The 22374-nt window shown below is 42.9% G+C and overlaps 1 protein-coding gene across 2 annotated transcripts; it reads right to left on the reverse strand.

Moving 5' to 3' along the window:
* Window positions 1-293: 293 nt before the first annotated feature.
* Window positions 294-14770, reverse strand: TBX19 (T-box transcription factor 19). Of its 2 annotated transcripts, none has more exons than XM_068417470.1 (8): window positions 14559-14770; window positions 8223-8487; window positions 6372-6506; window positions 5083-5144; window positions 3133-3194; window positions 2323-2511; window positions 1324-1456; window positions 294-528 (listed from the first exon to the last, which is right to left on the reverse strand). In XM_068417470.1, exons 1-8 carry the CDS (start codon window positions 14753-14755, stop codon window positions 294-296), a joined length of 1278 nt encoding a protein of 425 aa, XP_068273571.1. In that variant the 5' UTR covers window positions 14756-14770. The 2 variants fall into 2 exon arrangements, with proteins under 2 accessions (XP_068273571.1, XP_068273570.1); XM_068417469.1 differs by having other exon boundaries at window positions 2323-2424; window positions 14559-14755.
* Window positions 14771-22374: the final 7604 nt, after the last annotated feature.

Raw genomic sequence — 22374 nt, forward strand, 5'->3', positions numbered from 1 at the left:
CTGACTATTTTTTTATGTGACATAGAAGCAAAACTAACTATAAAGATTCTTTCTGAACACCATCCTGAATGATGCATAAAGGTTACAGTAATAAGCCGGTTCCCATAACATTTCCTGCCTTTGCATTATGCATTTTGGCTTCTCTGGCACACAGGAGGTACATTATGGAAAGTGATGTTTGATGAAGTCAGTTTTCTGCATGCGCATCCCTGCTCTGAGCTGCAGTTCTGGGGATCGTTTGCCATTTGTGTCACTCTTGTTCGGCTGAGCTTCCCTCGTGAGCTGCCTGTCCATTAAAAGGAGTGTGAGGATGTCCACGCCGAGTCAGCTAGTCTGCTTAGAGTGGTTTCTCCTTGCGTTTCCATGCTGCCAGGCACTGTTCCCTGCAGAGGGATTTGGACTGATGATGCAGTGGGTAAGGGGACATTACCCCTTAGAAAAATGTTTGAAGGGCTGCTGTTCACCTCGCTTCCTGGGTTGGCAACATTTACAGCGCTGTTGCTCACTGTCCACAGGCAAGGGTAGTGGCTGGAAAAAAAAGCAGTACAAATTGAATGACTTATTTCAAAGCACATTCCCCTGCACAAGACTTACCACAGTAAAGCCAAGTGCATTATCTGCTAAAAGGCAGCTATCCGAATCGAGTTACTAAACTAGATCAGCCTCGCAGATCTGAAGTGAAAAACTACCAGTGACCATCAGACCTTGGAGAAAGGCATGGAGAGAAATGTACAAATACATGTGAGGTTTCAAGATTTAAAGATCTTTTTTGTGAATGTTTATGAATTTTAAAGAATTGCAGCTGATTTTCCTGGCGTCTAAATTAGAGAAGAAATGTGTGCATTTATTTTGGGAAAAGAAGGGAAACACTTGATAATTCATTGACACTCTAGGTCTAAATTCCGGCCAGTCCTACAACTGTTTACTACCCTATTAACAATATTTTTATAATAGAGCATGAATTAGATTGTTACATCCCTGCATGGGAGTAGGGTCCTCATTTTGTGCAGGAGAATAGTGAGGACTATATAGAGAAAAATAATTTGGCTTTAAAACGCTCACAGATTGTAGATACCAGAGTGCTCTGTGGCTGTTCCAAGATCCTGGTTTTCAGCAGTGCTGGGGAAAAACGAAGCTCCCGTTGATTTCAGAGCAGGAGATAATTATCTTGTCAGAAAGATCTGTCCAGGAATCTCGAGTTGGGCACTTAGGACATGTTTCAAATCCTGGACACTGATTAAAGCTTGGAACAAAGCGTGAATCACCAGGGCAGTCTTACAAGCCTCACTGCTCCTAATACCAGCAGTTTTCCCGTAACCTTACCTGGGTCCAGGGCTGGCAGCTCCCTTCGTGTGTGGCACTGAGAGCAAGTTGGCATGTGGGGAGGATGGCAAAGTCCAGCTGTCATGTCCTGAGAATACCTGAAGATTATTGCTGGAGCTCTCCAACAAATTAACTTTGGGGGGAAAAGAAATAAAAAGCAACAAACAAATCCTCAGTGACTATTGCAGAGACGTTGTCTTAAGGCAACAGAACATGGGTGGGCCTGAGGAAGCAACCTGATCATGAGTTCCTACCCATAGGGAAAAGGACAAAATTCACGTTTATTAAGAGAGTAGCAAGGTGCCATTGTAATTCCAGGTATAATATATGAGAAAGCAGAGCATGATAGACATAGGATATGCATTTTTGCAAGTCTAACAGTGTTTTCATTAATGATAATTGCCATTTGACTGGCAATGTTTTCATACTGATTTCCTTATAACTTGAGCTTAAATATTTCCGTTAAACAGGATGCTGTGCTAAATTATAATTAGCAAGCAGATTACTTTATCCTTACTCTTGTTTCTGGCCAATTTCCTCTGATCAAAGTAGAATCAATTTCTGCAACTCTGCACCCAGATCTAGAGAGTGAGAGGGACTCAAAAGACATTCTGGCAATAGCAAAATGCCCTCATCTCAAGTCAGCTCCTACCATGTTTCCTAAGGGCTGCTTCAACTTGAGAGTGCAACTGCTCCATGGCATGACATTGAAAGAAGGCTTGCAATGCTCTTTTTGTAGGATTGCAAGCTGTACTTTAAGCTAGATCATTGACTCTCATTTATAATTAACAATTATAGTGCACCCAGCTCTTTGTACCTCTTGTTTTGCTGCCTTAAACATACTCTGTGCACGAAGGGTTCAGGGCAGATTGTTAGAGACTCATCAAGCTCTTTTCTAGCCTCAGCTCTTCCTTGTTTTAATGCTTATGCTGACCTAGAGCAAGGGTTAGGCAGACAGAGTGTCTGTTCCCTGGAAGCAAAGCAGCATCACAGTTGTACCTGTAGGTGAATGATTTCTCTGCACGTAGGAAGGTGGGTACGGAGCAGCCCGATGCCCTCGCAGCGCTGAATATCGCTCGCAGCTGTGGGGAGTGTGTGGAGCTGGCAGAGGCAAAGGTCCAGGGTACTGATAATTAGAGCTTCCTGATGCACACATTGTATCTGGGTTGGAAATCAACCAGCCACCCACTTTGAGGGGAAAGAGAGAAGAAAACTATTACTGCACTAAAACACTGCAATACAATAAAGAAAGTAACCGGCCTTCTGGCATCATCAGCTGTGCCTCGGAAATACCAAGCGGATTCCAAGATACTGGTTTATGAAACAACTGACAACCAAAGGAAAAAAAAAACCCAACCCCCCAAAAAACCCAAAACCACTAACCCTAAAAACAAGACCTGAAAAAAACTAGCAGAAAATGTCATTAAAACAAACACAACCTCTGCTCTCCCCATGTTTTTTAACCTGTTCACCAATGAAAGGTAATTTTATAGGTGACAAAAATATTCACAGTTACAGATACAAAAAAAAGGGGGAGAAAGCCCTAAAAATGTCATACATCATCTCGATTCTAGATTCCTTTTAGTATTGAAAGACTGGATCATAAGGAAAATGATCCCTCTGTAGAAGCTGTTGCATTATTTCCTACTGTGAGGTTTCTTCAATCTTTTTTTTTTTTAAAGGGTCGCTTTCTATCAACACAATTCAGGACTCAGTGAAAGGCTGGTATGATCCAGTTAAGCAAGTCCCACGTTCCCAGCACCTATCGTATAGCACAAAACTTCCAGCTGACGCGAATAAAAACCTTACAGTGAGAATATGTCATATGTTGACCTTCAGAGACTGCTTCTGGAGCATCCTTGGGATGGTTTCTGAAAAGCAAAATACTTAACGGTAAAACTTCTCATTGAGAAATTACAAAAGAAAGTTAAAACCAGAACTATTCACTAAAAAAAATGAAAATTAAGTTAAAAAGGAGGGAAATCCATCTTCTTTGACCACTTGCTAGGCAGCAGTAGACTTTTCTGCAGTCTGCCATAAAGGAAGCAGGAACTTATGTTTCATGGCACACATAAAAATGTTCCTCAGTTTGTGCCAAATTTGGGGGCTGAACCTGAAATTCTAAATCTACCTGTGGGCACTGTTCCTGCTTGCATGAACGGCCTCAGCCTGGCCTCCCACCCAGACCCAGGCAGGGCTCTGCCTCCTGCTCAGCCAGGCAAGCCAAAGGCAGCATTCCCCCTCTGCAGCTGGAAACCCCGACCCTGAGACACAGCAGCTTCTTGAGTGGTGAGATGCATGGAAAGAAATGCAGATTTTCCTGCAGGCATGTGGGACACTTCACATGTCAGAAGACATAGCAGGTCCAAACAAAATTTATTAGCAAATCACAGAATCAATCAGGTTGGAAGAGACTTCAGGGATCATCGAGTCCAACCATTGCCCTGACACCACCCTGTCAACTAGACCATGGCACTAAGTGCCATGTCCAGTCTTTCTTAAACACCTCCAGAGATGGTGACTCCACCACCTCCCTGGGCAGCCCCTTCCAATGGCTAATGACCCTTTCTGAAAAGAAATTCTTCCTAATGTCCAACCTGAACCTCCCCTGGCGAAGCTTCAGGCTGTGTCCTCTTGTCCTATCGCTAGTTGCCTGGGAGAAGAGGCCGACTCCCACTCCACTACAGCCTCCCTTCAGGTAGTTGTAGACTGCAATAAGGTCACCTCTGAGCCTCCTCTTCTCCAGGCTAAACACCCCCAGCTCCCTCAGCCGTTCCTCGTAGGTCAGACCCTCCAGACCCTTCACCAGCTTGGTCGCCCTCCTCTGGACTCGCTCCAACACCTCAACATCTTTCTTGAAGTGCGGGGCCCACAACTGGACACAGGATTCAAGGTGCGGCCTCACCAGTGCCGAGTACAGAGGGACGATCACTTCCCCAGACCGGCTGGCTACACTATTCCTAATAGAGGCCAGGATGCCATTGGCCTTCTTGGCCACCTGGGCACACTGCTGGCTCATGTTTAGCCGGCTGTCGATCAGCACCCCCAGGTCTCTTTCCGCTGGGCCGCTCTCTAACCACTCTTCCCCCAGCCTGTAGCGCTGCAGGGGGTTGTTGTGGCCCAAGTGTAAGATCTGGCACTTGTTCTTGTTGAACCTCATGCTGTTGGTCTCGGCCCATCTATCCAACCTGTCCAGATCAAATGGACTGGAATGCATCATTTGGATGCCCCACTGCATTAGCATGGATCACGCAAGTAAAACTTTGAAAGATAAACCCCAGTTCGTTTCTAATGGAAGCATCTCTAACATCTTATGTAGTTAGCACCTACAGGTTACTTTTAATAAACACATCATACGTTATCACACAGATTTAACAGCAGCAGTGCAGTTACAATTACAGTGCGATTCACTTCAGTTATCCTGTTGACGTCTGCAGTTCACTTTTATTCTCCCTGAGCTATCAAATTATGGGATTCATTGGAGTGTGAGTACAGTGTAGTGAACATACGCAGTGTATAACGTTACTGGGGAACTTCACACCGTCTCATTTCAGGCTTCCCCAAGAGGATATTCACTCATTTCAGACCCTATTGTAATAATTATATATAGAGTCTCACCACTAATATCAGTGGAGCGACTCTGGGTTTAAGACAGCAGAAACAAGATAAATTATAGAACTTAATCTTTCACATTGTGATACCACAGTTTTAACGATACCAGCAGCAAAATGCTACTGGAGCAAAAAAAGATGAACTCACCTTTCCTTTGCATCCAGGAAGGCTTTGGCAAAGGGATTATACTTGATTTTGAGAGCTGTTATCTTGAGTTTACAGAAAACAAGGCATGTTAGTGAAGGCAATTCTGAATAGAAACTTGACAAAACATCGTCCAGAGTAATCTAAGTGGAACTGCCTTGGTTAGCCTAACAAAATACATCCCCACACATGATGTTTTCCAGGGCTGCTTAGGAGAGGGCTTTGCTCATTGCAGAGTGCTGTGTACTGACCAGGGCCACAGGCAGAACACAGTCAGGGCAGCCTAATGGCATGGTCCAGTCTGGCAGATCCTGTGGGATGGTGGACCCTTTCAAGAGAGTTTAAACTCTGAATTCCTACCAAGTATGAATCATATCTACAGCAACACTAGCTAAGGGATGTGGCACATGAGTTAGCAATTGCCACAATCCAAAGCATCCCTCAATTACAGTTTTGGGGTTGGGAAGAACTTTTCCTGTGGAATGTTCTGCTGTTCTGCAATTGTACATATTACAAGGAGCGAGGAGAGATAGGGTTATCATTGCAACCATCAGTCATTTCTGGAGAAAGATATTGGACTTGACTGTAGGGGTTTTTTTCAGTAAGAGATTGAGATGCCAGGACAGATGGACCAGTCTGGAGTAGTCGTGGCAGGACATTAAGCTAAACCTGGCTTAGCACTGCAGCCAGACACTAGATTAGACAATGTTCTACTGCAGAGAGAAGACAGAGTATTAGACTGGATAGAACATTACACTGCATGGGACTGGTGGGGAAACAAGAAAAGGACCAGTCTGTCCATGCTGATCTTGCAGTTAATAAGCTTTTAATATATCTCATCACAGAATCACAGAATCGTTTTGGTTGGAAAGGACCTTTAAGATCATCGAGTCCAACCATTAACCTAACACTACCAAGTCAACCACTAAACAATATCCCTAAGCACCACATCTACTTGACTTTTAAATACCTCCAGGGATGGTGACTCCACCACTTCCCTGGGCAGCCTGTTCCACTGCTTGATAACCCTTTCTGTGAAGAAATTTTTCGTGATATCCAATCTAAACCTCCCCTGGTGCAACTTGAGGCCGTTTCCTCTCATCCTATTGCTTGTTTCCTGGGAGACTAGCACCCTCCTTGCTACAGCCTCCTTTCAGGTACTTGTAGACAGCAATAAGGTCTCCCCTGAGCCTCCTTTTCTCCAGGCTAAACAACGCCAGTTCCCTCAGCCGCTCCTCATAAGACTTGTTCTCATCAATAGTGACCAAGAGCACAGCGTGGCATGCGCCTACCTCTTCATTTTGATAGGCAGTCACAGCTATGAACTGTGTCTCAGGGAAGGAGCAGTTCATCACCATCCGGTGAGGGCCTCCTACGCGAACTATGTGTACCTGGGGCTCATATTTATGCAGGGAGTTCAACATTATCTGCAGAAAACAAAATAGAGAGACAGACTCTAATGCCACTCTGGTACCCCTCAGCTCCTCTTTCGCTCTGGCTCTATAATAGACCAGATGTCACTGCTAAACCTCCCCAGTCAGCGATTACTGACAGCAGAAGGGCAGGTGCCTTCCTCCCTTCTGATGAAACACAGGCCTGAATAGAATGAGACTTCACTGGACTTGGATTTAACACTTTCAGTACAGCAGCATTAGTGAATATTTGTGTTAGCACCTACGGCCTTCAAACCATTAGGCTTTTGAAACAGTTAAAGAGCAATCCCTGTCCCAATTCTACCATCTGAAAGACTCAGAATCACCATCACACAAATCAGGGCCAGGAGAGAGCTGAGGCGGTCACCCAGTCATCTTTCTGGGCAAGATGAAATGTATCTATGCAAGCCTTGGCAGATGTCTCTAACCTGGCATTAAAAGCTGTGAATAGCGTTGATTCCACAACACACCTTCCTCTGGAAGTCTATTATATTGCTTAATTCTTTCTACTGCAAGAAAAAGATTTTTTTTAAAAAAATCTGTACTTTGGAAAGTGCTGTGTGCATACTTACATACATATATATGTAGTGACTTTTATTTAGTGACTTTTGTTTGGGCTCTGTTTCTTATATGACTTTTCCTCCTCTGTTTTCTACTCTTTTCCTCTCCACTTCACCCTGTCTACATAGTGTGTTCCCCTGTTTTTTCCCCAGAGTCTTTTTGACTCTCAAAGGTGGTTTCCTGTAGCTTTTTTACCCCTGTGCATACTTTTTGGATGCCTTTGACTCTTCTGAGGTCCTGGATGCAGGACAAGAATTTGCAAATTCAGATCCTGTTCTATGCTCCACAATAAATCTTGTGTGCTGATTCCATGTGTGACTTAGGAAAAGTCAGGTCATCTTTCTGTTCTTCAGTCTGTAAAAACTGAGATAATTTCCTACCTAATTAGGGTACTAGTCTTATGGAGGTACCTCACAAACCTAATGGAAATAACAGATAGAGAATGGGTAATATTTACATGAAAGGAATTGATACTGGGCTGACAAGTGTCATCCAATGTAGGAGTTTTGTACAAAACAAACAAGCAAACAAAAGGTCTTGTGCAACACTTTACCTTTAGATGCATCATCAAAAATAAAATACGAAACAAAACTAATTTTCCTGTTTGCATTTTTAAGGGGTTCAAAGAGAAAGTCACTTATTTCTGGTACATGTGGTTTCTTTCCAAAGACCAAAGCTGATTCAATAGAATATTGATAATTATCATGATGCAGAAGCAGACATAGTAATTATTTCATTTAGGAGCAGCCTTTTATTCTGCTATCTGACTCCTGCCAACATTCCACTTACACCAAACAACATGGGGGAACACAACAAAAACCTAATACCCATGACCATTTTTTCCCCCTTCTCTGAAGTCCTATGTAAAAATCCCCAGCACACAAGACCAACTCTGAAAAGCCCTCTGATGATTAAGTAAACCACAGCACTCTGTCTCTCTTAACATCAAGAAGTCCATTAAAATCTGAAAGCGCCAATTAAGGCCTGTTTATTCCTGTTTACATTTGGCCTCCAGAGAATAATTGGCATCTGCGGGTGAAGAGGCCTGTAAGGGCCTCTATAATTACATAAATGCACCCTTGATATTTCTTGATTGGTAGGTACTTGCAATTGAAGCCAAGAGGTGTATGGGGAAACATCAGGCCATACCTGCCCACTCCCATTGAGCTTGTTGGTGAGTTTGACTTTGCTGAAGGAAATGACAGCTTTCATCCAATGGGCCCCAAAGTTGGGAGAGTCTGGGTGGATGTAGACGCAGCTGTGGTTTGGTGGTTCTGGTTTCCCAGCTGGCACCCATTCTCCATTGACATACTTCCAGCGGTGGCCATCAGTCGGGGCGAAGTCCAACAGGAAGGAATACATGGCGTTTGGGTCCAAGCCTGACACGCTGATCTTCAAAACAGGGAACATCCGCCTGGCCAGGAAACAAGAAAAGGAGACACCAGTGGAAACTGGTTTTGAAAGACTCTCCTCAGTATGTTTGTGACCAGATGCTCACAGATTGGGTCAATGTAAAAAACATCCTTCCTCCCTCTATCTAGCTGAAGAAGTCTCTTAAAGTTCTCTTAAAGCTGAAGAAGTCTCCTCCGTTTTATTTTTATTTTATTTCAATCATTTGGAAAAAACATGTTATCTCTAAAGTAGGGCACTAAGGTCTCAGTCATGCCAAGAGTTATGAACATAATGAACGGTGTATAGCATCAGCAGAGTCCATGGGATCTGGACATGCTAAATATATCCTTAGGTGTGGGACAAGAAGGCATGAATGGGATTGAACAGAGTTGAAAATGGCTGAGAAGGTGGAGCTGAACCACAGATTCACCGTATTAACTGCAGAATCCTATTATAAAGTGCCCTTCTTTGGTGCTTAGATTCCCACGACACATGGCCCCGTACTCTGTCCAGTGGCCAAGTCCCACTGTGTCTGACTGTGGATATATCCCCTGAAATCATCCTGCAATTCCCAGCAATCAGGATGTAATCCCAGCCAGCTACTCCTCGGGCTCCAGTTAGATGTATTGACCATGCTAACTCTACACAAAAGGTTTTTCTCCCTTCCTTGGAAGGGCTGGTCATATCCTATAACCTCTGTGAGCAACATCAGTCACTTCCCTCTGTCATTTCCCGTGGTTCTTGTGTTAATCCCCAACATCTCCTGATGAGTGGTGGTTTCCAGGTAGTGCTATTCTAATAAGTCTGCTACATTTTCCTTATCTAAAAATACTTCTTTATCAAGGTTGTGTCAGATTAGTCTGGCATGACTTAAATTTAATAAAATGCCTTTTTATCTCATTTTCCATTGTCTTCCACATATTTCATTACTCTTTCCTTCAAAATACATCCTGAATTCTTATTACAGGGATATATTAGAAACTCTGTAGTTAGCTGAAATGTGTTTTCTCCCTTTCTTAAGTGCAAGTATTCACATACTCTCCCACTACCATTACGTAAATGTCCAGTTTGAGAAGTCTGGTTAAAATCCTTGCCATTATACCTTGCACTTGGCAGTTCTTCCAGTAATTTGGTCCCATCCTTCCATATTCCCTGACCTCATCAGCTTGATCAGGTTCTTCTGCTTTTAGTTCCAGCTTAGATGCTATGTTGTCCTTTACTAAGCTCTAAGCATCTATCATCCAGCCTTCCCACCATCTTGTGCACTTAAAACTGAAATCCTGCCTTTTCTTTAGTTTTGGGAAAGTGCTCCTTTTGTGCTTAAAGATCCAACGCCACCTTTTCTCAATCCCCTTTTAATTATTATATTTTCTATTGTACAGGAGATTTGCAGCAGCTCACAGCTAGACTCTCAGCAGTTTTCTGTCTGTCCCAGTACTTGCAATCCATACCACACAGCTGTGTGGCATCTCAGTGCCTGAAAGCCTGCAGCAGTAGAGTTAGTAGGGCTCCAACAGTTTCAGGAACTGGGAAAAATTCGTGGTCAGCAAACAGTCTCCCAATAAAGGTATCACACACAGAATCACACAGAATCAACCAGGTTGGAAGAGCCCTCTGGGATCATCGAGTCCAACCGGTGCCCTGACACCACCATGTCAACTAGACCATGGCACTAAGTGCCATGTCCAGTCTTTTCTTAAACACATCCAGAGATGGTGACTCCACCACCTCCCTGGGCAGCCCCTTCCAATGTCTAATGACCCTTTGTGAAAAGAAACTCTTCCTAATGTCCAACCTGAACCTCCCCTGGTGAAGCTTGAGGCTGTGTCCTCTTATCCTATCACTAGTTGCCCAGAAGAAGAGGCCGACTCCCACTTCACTACAACCTCCCTTCAGGTAGTTGTAGACTGCACTACGGTCACCTCTGAGCCTCCTCTTCATTTTCTTAGCTTGTCAAGGAATACACGTCGTTACTGTGGAGGATTATTATAGATGTTACGTATCACCTCCTACGTTATTCTTATATGAGTAAGAGGCCTCCCTGCCCCAGACACCTCCGTACTGACCTCTCCTGGCAACTGCCATTTTGCCATGCCACATTTTTATGCACAGGCCAATGAATCTTCAAGCTCCTTTTCTCTACGGGTACAGAGACTGGTTACACTGAGCAACCACAGCAATTGCCTGAGGTCCATGGGCCTGGGGCTAAGGTAAGGTAGCTCTCTAGGCTTAGTTAGGTAGCAGTGCAAGACATCCAAAATATACAAGAAGAGAATTGAAACTCCAAGCTCTCTCAAGGGACACCAAAAGTCTCTGCCCCTGCAGCCATACTCGCCAGTGACACTCAACTGCAGATTGCTAACAATCGTCTATGACATCCCACTCACCACCTACCTTTCTGGACACCTTTATATAGTTCTTGCTGTATACATTCAGCACCTTCTGCTGACAGGAAAAGGCAGGATTTGTGAAATGTGATTAGATTTTTCATCTAATATAAATACTTGGTGATGTAGGGCCAGTACAACACTGAGAAAGATATATTGAACCGTGATGTTTCTAACTAAATGGAAGCTTAGCCAAGGATTTATATGCTACATTTAATGTGTCTTTCTGATCAGGATGCACCAGCTATCGACCTGGGATGTGCTAACAAGTATGGATGCATTGCTCCCTGCACCCCCAGATGCCCTACAGTCAGTCTTCAAAGTAACACACTTAGCTATTTAGCTGAAATTGAAGTGGAGGGGGAAATTCATCCACATGAAAATCTAATTTCACGAGACTTCTCCAAACGATTTGCATTACATACAGATTGTTAATTCCTCAGCCCACAGTGCAGACTTCTCTGCTTTTCTACTTGAGAGGCTTGAGTTTATCCCTGAAAGACTTACAGACTAATGCCAGAAGAGAATACAGTCATCATCAACTCTAACCTCCTGTATCACAGAGATTATAGCACTTCCCTGCATTAACCTGCTTCACACACCATTAATCCCCACCTCACTTGGACCGGCATGTCTTGACTGTACAGATTCTAACGATGGGAAACTTACCACCTCACTTGTTCTGCTGATTAAGTGGTTTTACTGTTAAAATCACATTTGTCTGTCTTTTAGTATGGCAAATGATGATTTCTCCAAATCTGTTTCAGTCAGAATATTTGTTTCAATGATCAGGCAGGTACACACGTGACCTCCATTACTGCAATAGCTGAGCACTTCAGCCTCTTCAATTTATTTAGAGCAGATCTGCTACAATTACTCCACAGTACAGAACTTGAGTAGGAAGATGTTTGATATCAAACTTGAATGTGTAGTAACCAGTAAAGTTGCTTTAGCATTTAAATCTGGAAAGGGCTTCTTTCCCCCCACTCACGTTTGCCTGCGTTGATCTGCTGTAGATTCTCCCCGTACGCAGAGGGGAACGGTGGCACCTTCCTGCCTCGGGGCAATAACGTGGATTGCAAAGTCTCAGGACACTGCGTAGCTAATATGGTATAAACACTGAGAGAGAAAACCTGCTCGATCAGAAAACACAGCGTTTGCTATTGAAATGCCAATTGAATACAATAAATCTGAGTAAAATATGAGACTGATTCCCACCGTATCAGCTGCACCCGTTGGGATGTATTTGTGATACAGCATGCTGTTTAATTTCACTGATATCTATCCTGTTCGGAATATATCTATCCTCCCTGTATACCTAGGCATACTGCTATGGCAAGTGATTATCATAATGAAGTACGAAGTAACTTCGTAACATCATAATGAAGTAACGGAGACATATCTATGTATTAACACTGAAGCTGTTTCATCTAATGATGACATTTTGGGACCCTCAGTACCAATTAGAGATTATTCAATCACAGCAGATAGAATTGTGCGTGCTACAATTTGACACTTGGGGATCACTAATCAATCAGCCTTTCATTCTCTGGGATGCTCCTGTATCAGGGTTCAGTTTAATTTCTGAATTTTGCTAACGATGTGTCCGCACAAACTGTCTTAGTTTTCACACACACAAGTTGAGATTGGCTCTTCTCGTTTATGGTAGAAGACAGTTTTCAAAAGCATTCATATACCTTTCAGAAAGAATGACTGAGTTAGTTCTACTGATTTAAGCAGCAGCAGAATTAGATCAATGTTTTTTCTATTGAGAATCTCTCTGGAGACAATCACTGAAGAACCTTGAACCTGAAAAAACTCAGCACTCACAGGAAACTGTCTCAAGTCTGTTTCCTTTTGAACAGCATGGAGTTGTTCAGAAAACTTTGCTGCAGGCCACTGTATTTCCTTTTCTTGGTGCACTGATGTGTTTGTTGTGGAAGATACTTTCAGAAATGCAAGAGATCCTTTTTCGCAGTCCCTGATGCTACAGTGACTTTGTTAAAAGGATTTATGCAGACGACAGTGTGACATACTTTTATAACTTTTTGAGATTGCTGTAGTTTGATTGTAAAGAACCTATTCCTGCCCCCCCTGATGTTACTAAAGCTGTCACTGGCTTTAGGAAAAATAAGATCAAGCTGATAAGGAGTCTGTAAGTTAGAATAAAGAAAAATAATTCAAATAATGATTCCCTTATCATAATCATAAAAAGATTTTATCTATGCACTCACCTAGACATTTTAGAGAGAACTAGTATCACCATGCAATCATGATCTACACTAGCTGAGAGGAAAGAAACTGAAAAAAAAATATTGGTAAGGTGTGGTTCTTTGTACCAGTTTAATTAATTTGAGGCAAACCTATCTTACCTCATTTTTGGCCACGCTGCTAAGAAGTCAACTTAAGCTACTGTACGCTAGGTGAAAGTCCGCTCAGAAGTTTGCTTTAGCCTAACAGCAGTTTTTAAAGCAATTTAAATGATGCAAAAGCAGCTTCTCGGTGTAAAGAGAACATCAGCAGAAGATTTCTGTCCCTATAGGTTATTAGGAGGAATCAGAATGGCAACAGGCAGTGTTACACCAAGAGCTGATCTTTTGGGAAGGTAGCTGTTCTCTCAGCAGAATAACCTTGCTGAGCCAACAGACTAGATTTTTCCTTCTAACTGCTTTCGCCTGTGTCCCGTGTCGAGCTACAGTCAACAGTAACATTGTCCGCAAAGTCTGCAAAATTAATAAAAGTCACACCACAGGAGTAAATCTTTCTCTCTGTCTCTTAATTCCTCTCTCCTATGTGTATCTCCCGAGAGGTCTTGCAAAAGAAATGTGTGCATGTTGTGGGGGGGTGGCAGAGGGGTGGCAAGGGTACATTAAATCAAAACCTTAGTACCACTGTCCCAGCGTACCTTATTCTAGTAGCTGCCTGTCTGTTATGGGCTGGACTCTGCTGTCAGCCCAGCTCAGAGCAGAACCTCTGTGGAGAGCCTCCTTCAAGCCAGTGTCTGATTCACAATTAGTATCTTTCTCGACAGGTTTTGCACTCTTTTCCTGTGCCTTTCTGTGTTCCCCAAATATGTGATCCACTTACATCACAATATTATCACAATAATTTGTCTTTCTAAAAACTGCGTTAACCAATATTCCGCACTTGTTTCTAGGGGCACCAGCAACAACTATGGAGCAACACCATTGTGAGACCACGCAATCCAGACTGCACATACATGCCACGTAGGGCACAGTTTTATTGTACCCCATTCTAGTACAAGCTGTTAACACCCAAGGCCAGAGAGACAGGAACTGCAGCTGAGGATAACAACACCAATCTGCTTCTGTACAGTAACTTGAGGTCTACAGGTAAGGACTTGCTAATAAAGGCTGATGATTATTAGTACAAGAAGTCATTCAAAAAGTTTTGAGAGGTACCATCTATTCCCTTGCAAAAGTTCCCTTTTTGTGCAACCTTAGATCAGTCAATGTATTTGTCCAGCACGTGTCACAAGCAGGAATAAAGGGTGGCAGGAATGGTTTAGCAGTGACCAAAAAGCAGCAGGGACACCCCATTCTGTTCATATGCTGGTTTTAGGGGATGAAACTGTTATGTGCTCGTTGCAGTTCTTTCGAGTCTGCACGCAGAGTTTATTATCACACCACTTAACCCCCCTAGCTGTCACCTACACTTAGCCCACAGCGCTGAGCAGATCACTCACCTGCCGTTCTTGGTGACGATCATCTCGTTAGTGACTTCCCTGAATCTCTGCCAGAGCGTCGCATCCTCTAAGACAACCTGGAGCTGTTTCTCAGTGGGGTCGCCTTTGTCTCTCCCAGCCCGGAGTTCGCTCTCCACTACGCTGAGCAGCCTGGAGACGGTGCAGTCGCTGGGTTTTTTGCAGCCCAGGTCTGCCATGACGACTTTACTGCCAGAAACTTCGGGTAGCTGTTAAAAGACAAAAATAATGAGCTAAAGAAAAAAAACAGGTCAGTTCATTGGGCACCGTCTGACAAACGTGCTCTCCTCACTCTTTTGCCACTGACTAGCTCTTTCCTCTGGAAGTCCCAATGGGCAGTGACACCGGCGTGTGGAGGTTTACGCACACACTCCACACAAAAGAGGACTATCTCCTAATTACCTGTCAGACGGTCAGGTGGGTGGCAGGCTGATGACTCAATTGGCTGCCTTGAAAGAAGAGTCCTCCATCCAAATTAGCATGCTTTTATCTTTTTTCAACCTGAAGTGGGTCTAATTGTTCTGCTTGAGAACCAGGTTGCCATTAATGAAAATTGTTTCATTTCCAGGCTGAAACAATGCATGGAAATTGCGTTCACACTGATGCGGACTCTAACTGAAGGAGATGGTAACAGTCAAGATAGTTACATAGAGAAGGTAATCTTAAAATATTTTCACTGGGCATGTTGAATAAACGCATTAACCTCATTCTTCTATGGTCCTAAATCAAAATGTAATAGTAAGAGACCCTTCTGCACTGACCTTTCAATGCACAAGGAGAAGGTAGCAATCCTACACTCCACCGTTGATGCCTACTATGTCCATCCCTGTGTCCCACTATCATTCACAAAACCCCTGCTGCACCTTATGAGCAGCTGAATTCCCCTCTGGCTGCATTTCCAGGGATAGACCCCATGCTTCTGGGGCTGGGTGCAAGCCTAACTGCCTGAGGCCTGGCATTGCTGACCTGTTCAAGGTCCATCTCATACAAAAGCTCCCTCAGCATCCCCAGAACAGACATTCCCTCTTGCCTCAGGCTGAGACCTTCTCTGACAAGGCTAATCCAACCACACATACCCTCCACAAAGAAGCCACAATTTTACTAAGAAGTCCAACAATTTCGACACTCAGCCAAGGATATGAGAGACCTGGGTTCAGTTCCATGCTAAAGGATTAAGTGAAGGCCACATGAATACTGGTGACCCATAAACACTGGACTTTGGCACATAACAAGGCATTTGAGTGCCTAATTTCTTCTGATGCATCTAGCTCCGATAGTGTCTCTGAAATTTCTGGTCTGTTGGACATGAGATAGTCCGGGACTTGATTATGAAAACATACTGTTGGAAGTTGTTTTTAGAGAAATATATTTTCTGGCTACTTATTGAGAACTTTGTATTCATTTAATTCAATAGTCCCTGTTGAATTCCTGTTCTTCTGGTTCTTTCTAAAAGATGAAATGACTTGGTGGATCACTGATGGGATTTATAAAAACAAGAAAGAGTCCATTAACTTTGTAAAACAGGATTTAAGATAAATCCATCATTTGACAAGGCTCAACAGACCTTGCAGTTAAAAAGCTTGAGAGATACTCTCTACCTAAGTGGCAAGGGCCAGAGCTTGATCTTATTTGTGTTGTATGGCACTTTATTTGGCAACTAGTCCTACTAATTCCTCAAGCCCTACATGGAGTAAGGATACAGGCTGCAAGTTGTCAAAACTGCAGCTGCAGGTGTGCAGCAATGTGATGTTCTGCAGAACTGGAGACTTTAGGAGAGAACCCTCAGTTCCCAGCAATCTCAGCACCATCAAAGGTGCAAGCCAGACAGGTCTGAGGTATTTTTATACCTGGGTGATCCCAACCATGCTACTTTCAAACTTCACACTCTAACACATCTTCCCTCTCTTCTTTGCAGCCTTTATGTACTTTTTTTTTTTAATTGTCAACTAGCAACAAAATTACCTAGATTACTGCAGCAGTCAACTCACCTTGTGAGTTACACTAGAAGGTGTCAAATAGCAACTTCTAGTTAATATCTAGCCCACTTTCGCTGTTGAACAACTGAAGAATGTACTTTAAGATCTGTAGGATATTTAGGTACTTGACAGTGTGCCACTTTGCATTTGGAAAAATAATTGCATCTCAGGTAGTATGTGTAACATGTTACATGTTTATACTTGGGTTCTCAGAATCACAGAATCAACCAGGTTGGAAGAGACCTCTGGGATCATCGAGTCCAACCATTGCCCTGACACCACCATGTCAACTAGACCATGGCACTAAGTGCCATGTCCAGTCTTTTCTTAAACACCTCCAGAGATGGGGACTCCACCACCTCCCTGGGCAGCCCCTTCCAATGTCTAATGACCCTTTCTGAGAAGAAATGCTTCCTAATGTCCAACCTGAACCTCCCCTGGCAAAGCTTGAGGCTGTGTCCTCTTGTCCTATCACTAGTTGCCTGGGAGAAGACGCCGACTCCCACTTCACTACAACCTCCCTTCAGGTACTTTCCAAATGCTCAAAGAGGACAGAGAAGCTAACACATGTGATCAAATGGCATAGCAAATGCCTAGGAGACTATGTGAGAGAGTTTTTGGTTTCATTATATTATAAATGTAAATAAACCCAGAAATCAAAGCTGGTTGAAGTACTGTGTATTTCAATTCAACAACTTCAGTTTTTCAGACAGCTCTAAAACAAATACTTCTGTGTTATTTTGGGATTATTTTTTTTTTTAAGTCGAAGCCGTATTTCCACAAAGCTTTTTTTAGAATTAGTTTCTCAGAAATCAGGAGATTCCAAGTTGAGGCAAGTAGAGACAATAGCTCATAAAAGTAGGAATATTTCAGTAGTTACACACAGTTCTTTCCATAGACAAATAAAAAGGGAAGCAGCTTAGTTTTCAGAAGTACTGACTACCCATCTCTCCCACAGGGCTTCAAGTGGAGTGATACAAGATTAGAGCCTCTGAAAAATCATACCAAATCCGCCTTCCTCGAGATGCTTAGAGCATAAAGGAAATCAAAAGCATGCACAAAAGCATCAACAGTTCACGTTGGAGGAAGAGTTTCAAAACGAGGAACTGAAACACTGTCTCACCAGCAGACATGCGTGAATTGGGAGAGGTAAAGAATATGCTCAGCAAAGGTGGCTTGGAAATGGAGGCAGCCACGAAGCAAAAGAAAGGGGAGTCCTGCCCTGAGTGCATTGCTTGCCCAAAGCACTCCTGGGACAGAGCTGTGGAGGAGGAAGGATATATGGAAGGAATGGATAATGGACCCGTTCCAGTAATGGGCTGGGAAGCAAGTTTTTCATCACTAAGACTGGATTTTTACAGCTAGCGTTCCTAAGGCAGATGCACGAAGGCATTTGCTTTGGATTATCATGCTAAAATTTGCATCCTGCACAATAATAAAATGCACTTTCAGATACTAAGTTACACTTAGGTACTTACGGTTATCACTCACAGAAGGTGTATGATGCCTGAAAGTCTTGTGTCCCAGAGGAAAAAAAACCCCTACAAATCTAATCTCTTAAAATACCTGACTTTCATACAGTTTGAATTTTAATTTTCTAACTATGTTACCATAGCTCAGGATGCCTGCAACCACACATTCCAAAATGAGAGTAGTTACCTGTGGTTGGCTAGTGGGAATAGCCCAACTGCTATTTTCAGCATGGGGAAGGGTGATGCAGCTGTAAGAGTTCAGACTAAGAGCAATTTGTGATGTCTGTAGCAACATATCCAGAGGGCACAGCTCACCACTGACATATCTTTCCAACCTAGAAGAATTAGCCAAAGAAATGACAAGTTTGCATGGATGCAAGCAGATGATCAGCTGAATGCACTTGGGCCTGAGGTTTTACTTTAAATTACACACCCGGACCCGTATGAATCCCACCCCACACATCAGGCTTCCTCACATCGTACGTTGTCTCTGCTTCACACAGCTGCCAGGGGAGAGGGCTGCAGAAGAGAGACCAAAGAGATAGGTTCATAGTCAAAGTTATTTGCTTATTGTTGGCTTTTCATTTTAAAAAGTATCAAGAGTGGAAATCTTTATTTTGAATATTTAGCCCATTTTAGGAGAAGTAAGCGACATCCTCTAATCTTATGTCCCTCTGTTCACCTAAATAATGACTTTGAACACATCCCAAACATCCCTTCTCTCTCCTACTTTCTTGCAAGATTAGTTTTTCCAAGTCCACAGATGCTGAAACTGAGGCACAAACTGATTGTCACTGGATGTAGGTATTGCTGGGGCACTGAGAATAACCCACTCTCTGATGTCAGGTGGGTTATTTCTTGGGCTGGAAGTTAAACCTCCCTGAACCTGACATTGGAAGAAAAGGCAGCCACACTCAGAGAGTAACACAGCAACAAGGTGACTGACATTGCCACTGCGAGTGGGACAGAGCAGGGCCAAAGGACAGAAGACTATTACCCCTCTTGCACTTGTCTCCTGTTTAATTAAACAAACAAATCAGTAGGTGCACCAGAGGGAGGAAAAAAATGCTCATACAACACCTGCAATGTTGTAAACTTTCCCCGAAACCCAGCTGGGAGAGCTGGGCACTTCCAAGCAGGTATCAGACACCTCGTGGCTCACAGCCAGTCAGAACTAACCCCTTCTAGATAAAAATACAACACGCAATCACCTCCAGCCATGGCCAGGATTTACTAATAAGAATTTAGTGACTCATATTTTCAAATGAAGCGATGAGGACTGGGGAGAGCCGTGAAAGAACAATCCTGCAACACTAACCGGAGTTGATTCACCAAGTTACAGCAGGAAAAAGCAAGGTGTTATTTTTGACTTTCTAATTAAACTCATGCTAAAACCCTCCTGGCCACCACCTGGTGAGATACAGCAGAAAGAAAAAAAAAAAAACAAGAAAAGAGAAAAGGTAATTAAAGAGGCCTTCCTTGCCTTGACATTGGATAGCTTTTTTTGGCCTTTAGCTGCATGTTTCCAAATAAATGAAATGCAGAGAACAAGACTCACTCTTTCCATCTCCAAAGCTCCCACTGAACCATTCAAACAACTAACCCCCCTCTGAACATTCAGTCCCAACAACACAGGGAAACGTAACCTCCATCACCATGACACTCCCAGGAAATCAACACCGATCAACTACCAAGGAATAATTAAGAGAGGATAAAAAGACAGCTGCTTTCCCTCTGTTTTTTAATCATGGATCCAGCCCCTTAAGAGATTGCTAGGTTAGAAGAGACTTAGAGAAGATTAACCTTTTCATTAACGTCGGGGGTTGAGGGGATGGTTTCAATAACTTCCTCCAGGTACGTTTTTAGCAGTGAAGCAGGCAGCTTGTTCAAGTAGTACCCCCCTGGCTGGTGTTATAATTGAGATTAGAACCGAGATTAATTCTGAGCCCAGAAAGCAAGGGAGGCTTCCCAGAGCAACCTTTCTTCTTCTCAAAAAAGAAGAAAAAAAAAAAAGCCCTGATGTAGTCAGGCTGGTGATAAATGTAAGTTAGTTTGTTTTAAACAATAATTATACTTTTCCCTAGTTTGTTTTTCCTACTTGAAGATCTTCAGCACTGTCTCCAGACACGCATTAATACCTAAAGCAAGAAACTATTACTGTCCCCATTTTTAGGATCAGAAAATAATGAAGAATTTAAGAGATTCTAAACAAACATCTAAATTCTATTTACAACATCTCAGAACAAAAGTAATCGGTTCAGTGTTTATATTAGAGAAATAAAACATGCACTTTTGACTTGAATGTGTAAGTTAAAGCTTTTTGTTAGCTATGAGAATTAACAAGTTGCAAGTATAACTCCTTTGAAGCATTTCACAGGATCACAGAATCAACCAGGTTGGAAGAGCCCTCTGGGATCATCGAGTCCAACCGTTGCCCTGACACCACCCTGTCAACTAGACCAGGGCACTAAGTGCCATGTCCAGTCTTTCTTAAACCCCTCCAGAGATGGTGACTCCACCACCTCCCTGGGCAGCTCCTTCCAATGTTAATGATCCTTTCTCAGAAGAAATGCTTCCTAATGTCCAACCTGAACCTCCCCTGGCGAAGCTTGAGGCTGTGTCCTCTTGTCCTATCACTAGTTGCCCGGGAGAAGAGGCCAACTCCCACTCCACTACAACCTCCCTTCAGGTAGTTGTAGACATTTGATTCTCTCAAAAGTGGTGAGCCCTACACATCCTGTTACACACAACTAGAAAACACAGGAGTACATGCCCATGATAAAATAATTTGATTTTCCTCCACATATTTGGAAGGACAGCCCTTCAGAGCTGCAATGAAATCATGGTGGCCAGCTCATACTTTCAATGTATCATTTTTCCACTACACCAGTGTTACTCTACACTTGCTTCTGCAGAGATTCTAAAGCACAAACTCTCAGGAATAACCTCTCAGAGATGCCACAAGGTAACCCAAGAAAAGCTTAAAAGGGTTTCAAATAGGCTAACTTAAAATCACAATCCCAAAGACTGGCAGCTTAGATATACTATTCCATCTCTAATTCATCAGAAGCTTTCTTCAGAAAAGTGAGAAAACAGAAGGTTTGTTCCCTTTAGGCACCTCCAGCTCTTCACGGCTGGGCAGTTACAAGCCTGTACCCCCACTGATGCTGCAACCAAGACCGAACTCAATAGGGAAGGTACAAGTAAGGGAATGAAATAAATATCAACCCCCAACTTTGAACTTCTTGCACCCACGAAATGCCCTCTCTTGCAAATCAGACCTTGTGGAAGGAGAAGGGAAAGGTGCAGACATGATGAGTACTGCAGCCTTCCAAGTCTTGTCACAACTGATAAACCCTTTCAGAGCATTTTTAAGGAGCAAAGCCATCTACAGACTACACTTTCCCTGGGGGGCAGCTGATCATTCATTGTTTAGAGGTTTCAAATGAAGACTTAATTTTATTTATTTTTTTAAATAATTCAGGTATTAAGACCTCAGCATGAGAACGATGTGGCAAAGTTCAACAGCTTTGTCGTTATGCAGGAGGTTGAACTAGGCAAGCAAAGTAGCTCTAAGCTATTAAATATGGAAAGGATTTACTGCCCTTTTAGGACTCTGATTCATAGCTGTCTTGATAGGAAATAGATATATCAAGCTCTCCTGACAGTCCTTGGAAGCTCTAACCTTTTCAAGAAGATAAAATACAAACCCCTAGTTTCTATATCACATGAAGACAGGCTGCTGCTTCTGTTTCAAACAGAACTTTGGAGTTTCCTATAGGACAGAAATTTCAGCTTAGTCAGCTTTGAGACAGAGCTTGCTTAGAAGAATAATCCAAAAAAAAAAAAAAAAAGTAACTGAAAACTTAACAGAGTCTCCTCCCACAGCACACAAACCACCTCTCACCACCACCACTTTGGTTTGCCCTGTCAATCAGGAGAAAGTTGAATGCACACTGAACAGCCCAAAGCACTGCCAAGGAATATTGAAACCGTATCAAGCGTTTGGATGCGTACCAGGCACAAACTGAAATGGACGTGCTTTCTGAAAGTTTAAAAAAAACCACACAAAAAATATCAAAATCCTTACCTCTAACTCTGCTTCTAACACACATTCATAAATCATTGGCTTTTTACTTCCAGTGTATCTCAGTATTCAGAGTGTATTTATTCCACAAACAAGAGCCAGAAGCATGTTACTTCATAACTCTAGTCTTTGCTGACAGAATAGCATCAGGAATTATTTGCTCTGTAGCATGGACTAAGTCAATAGTTTCTCAGCTCATCTAGGTTGTCTCTTGAGGTACATAAATAAGAATAAAAATATCATCCCCACCTTAAGAACTCCAG

Source organism: Nyctibius grandis, chromosome 23 (genome assembly GCF_013368605.1).
Source record: "Nyctibius grandis isolate bNycGra1 chromosome 23, bNycGra1.pri, whole genome shotgun sequence".
Taxonomy (NCBI): Eukaryota; Metazoa; Chordata; class Aves; order Nyctibiiformes; family Nyctibiidae; genus Nyctibius; species Nyctibius grandis.

Coding starts and splice junctions, on each gene's coding strand:
- TBX19 (XM_068417470.1), bottom strand. CDS start 14,755: ATGGCAGACCTGGGCTGCAAAAAACCCAGCGACTGCACCGTCTCCAGG. Junction 6,507..8,222: donor AGCTCAATGGGAGTGGGCAG/GTATGGCCTGAT, acceptor TGTTTTCTGCAG/ATAATGTTGAACTCCCTGCA. Junction 1,457..2,322: donor GAGAAATCATTCACCTACAG/GTACAACTGTGA, acceptor TTCCCCCCAAAG/TTAATTTGTTGGAGAGCTCC.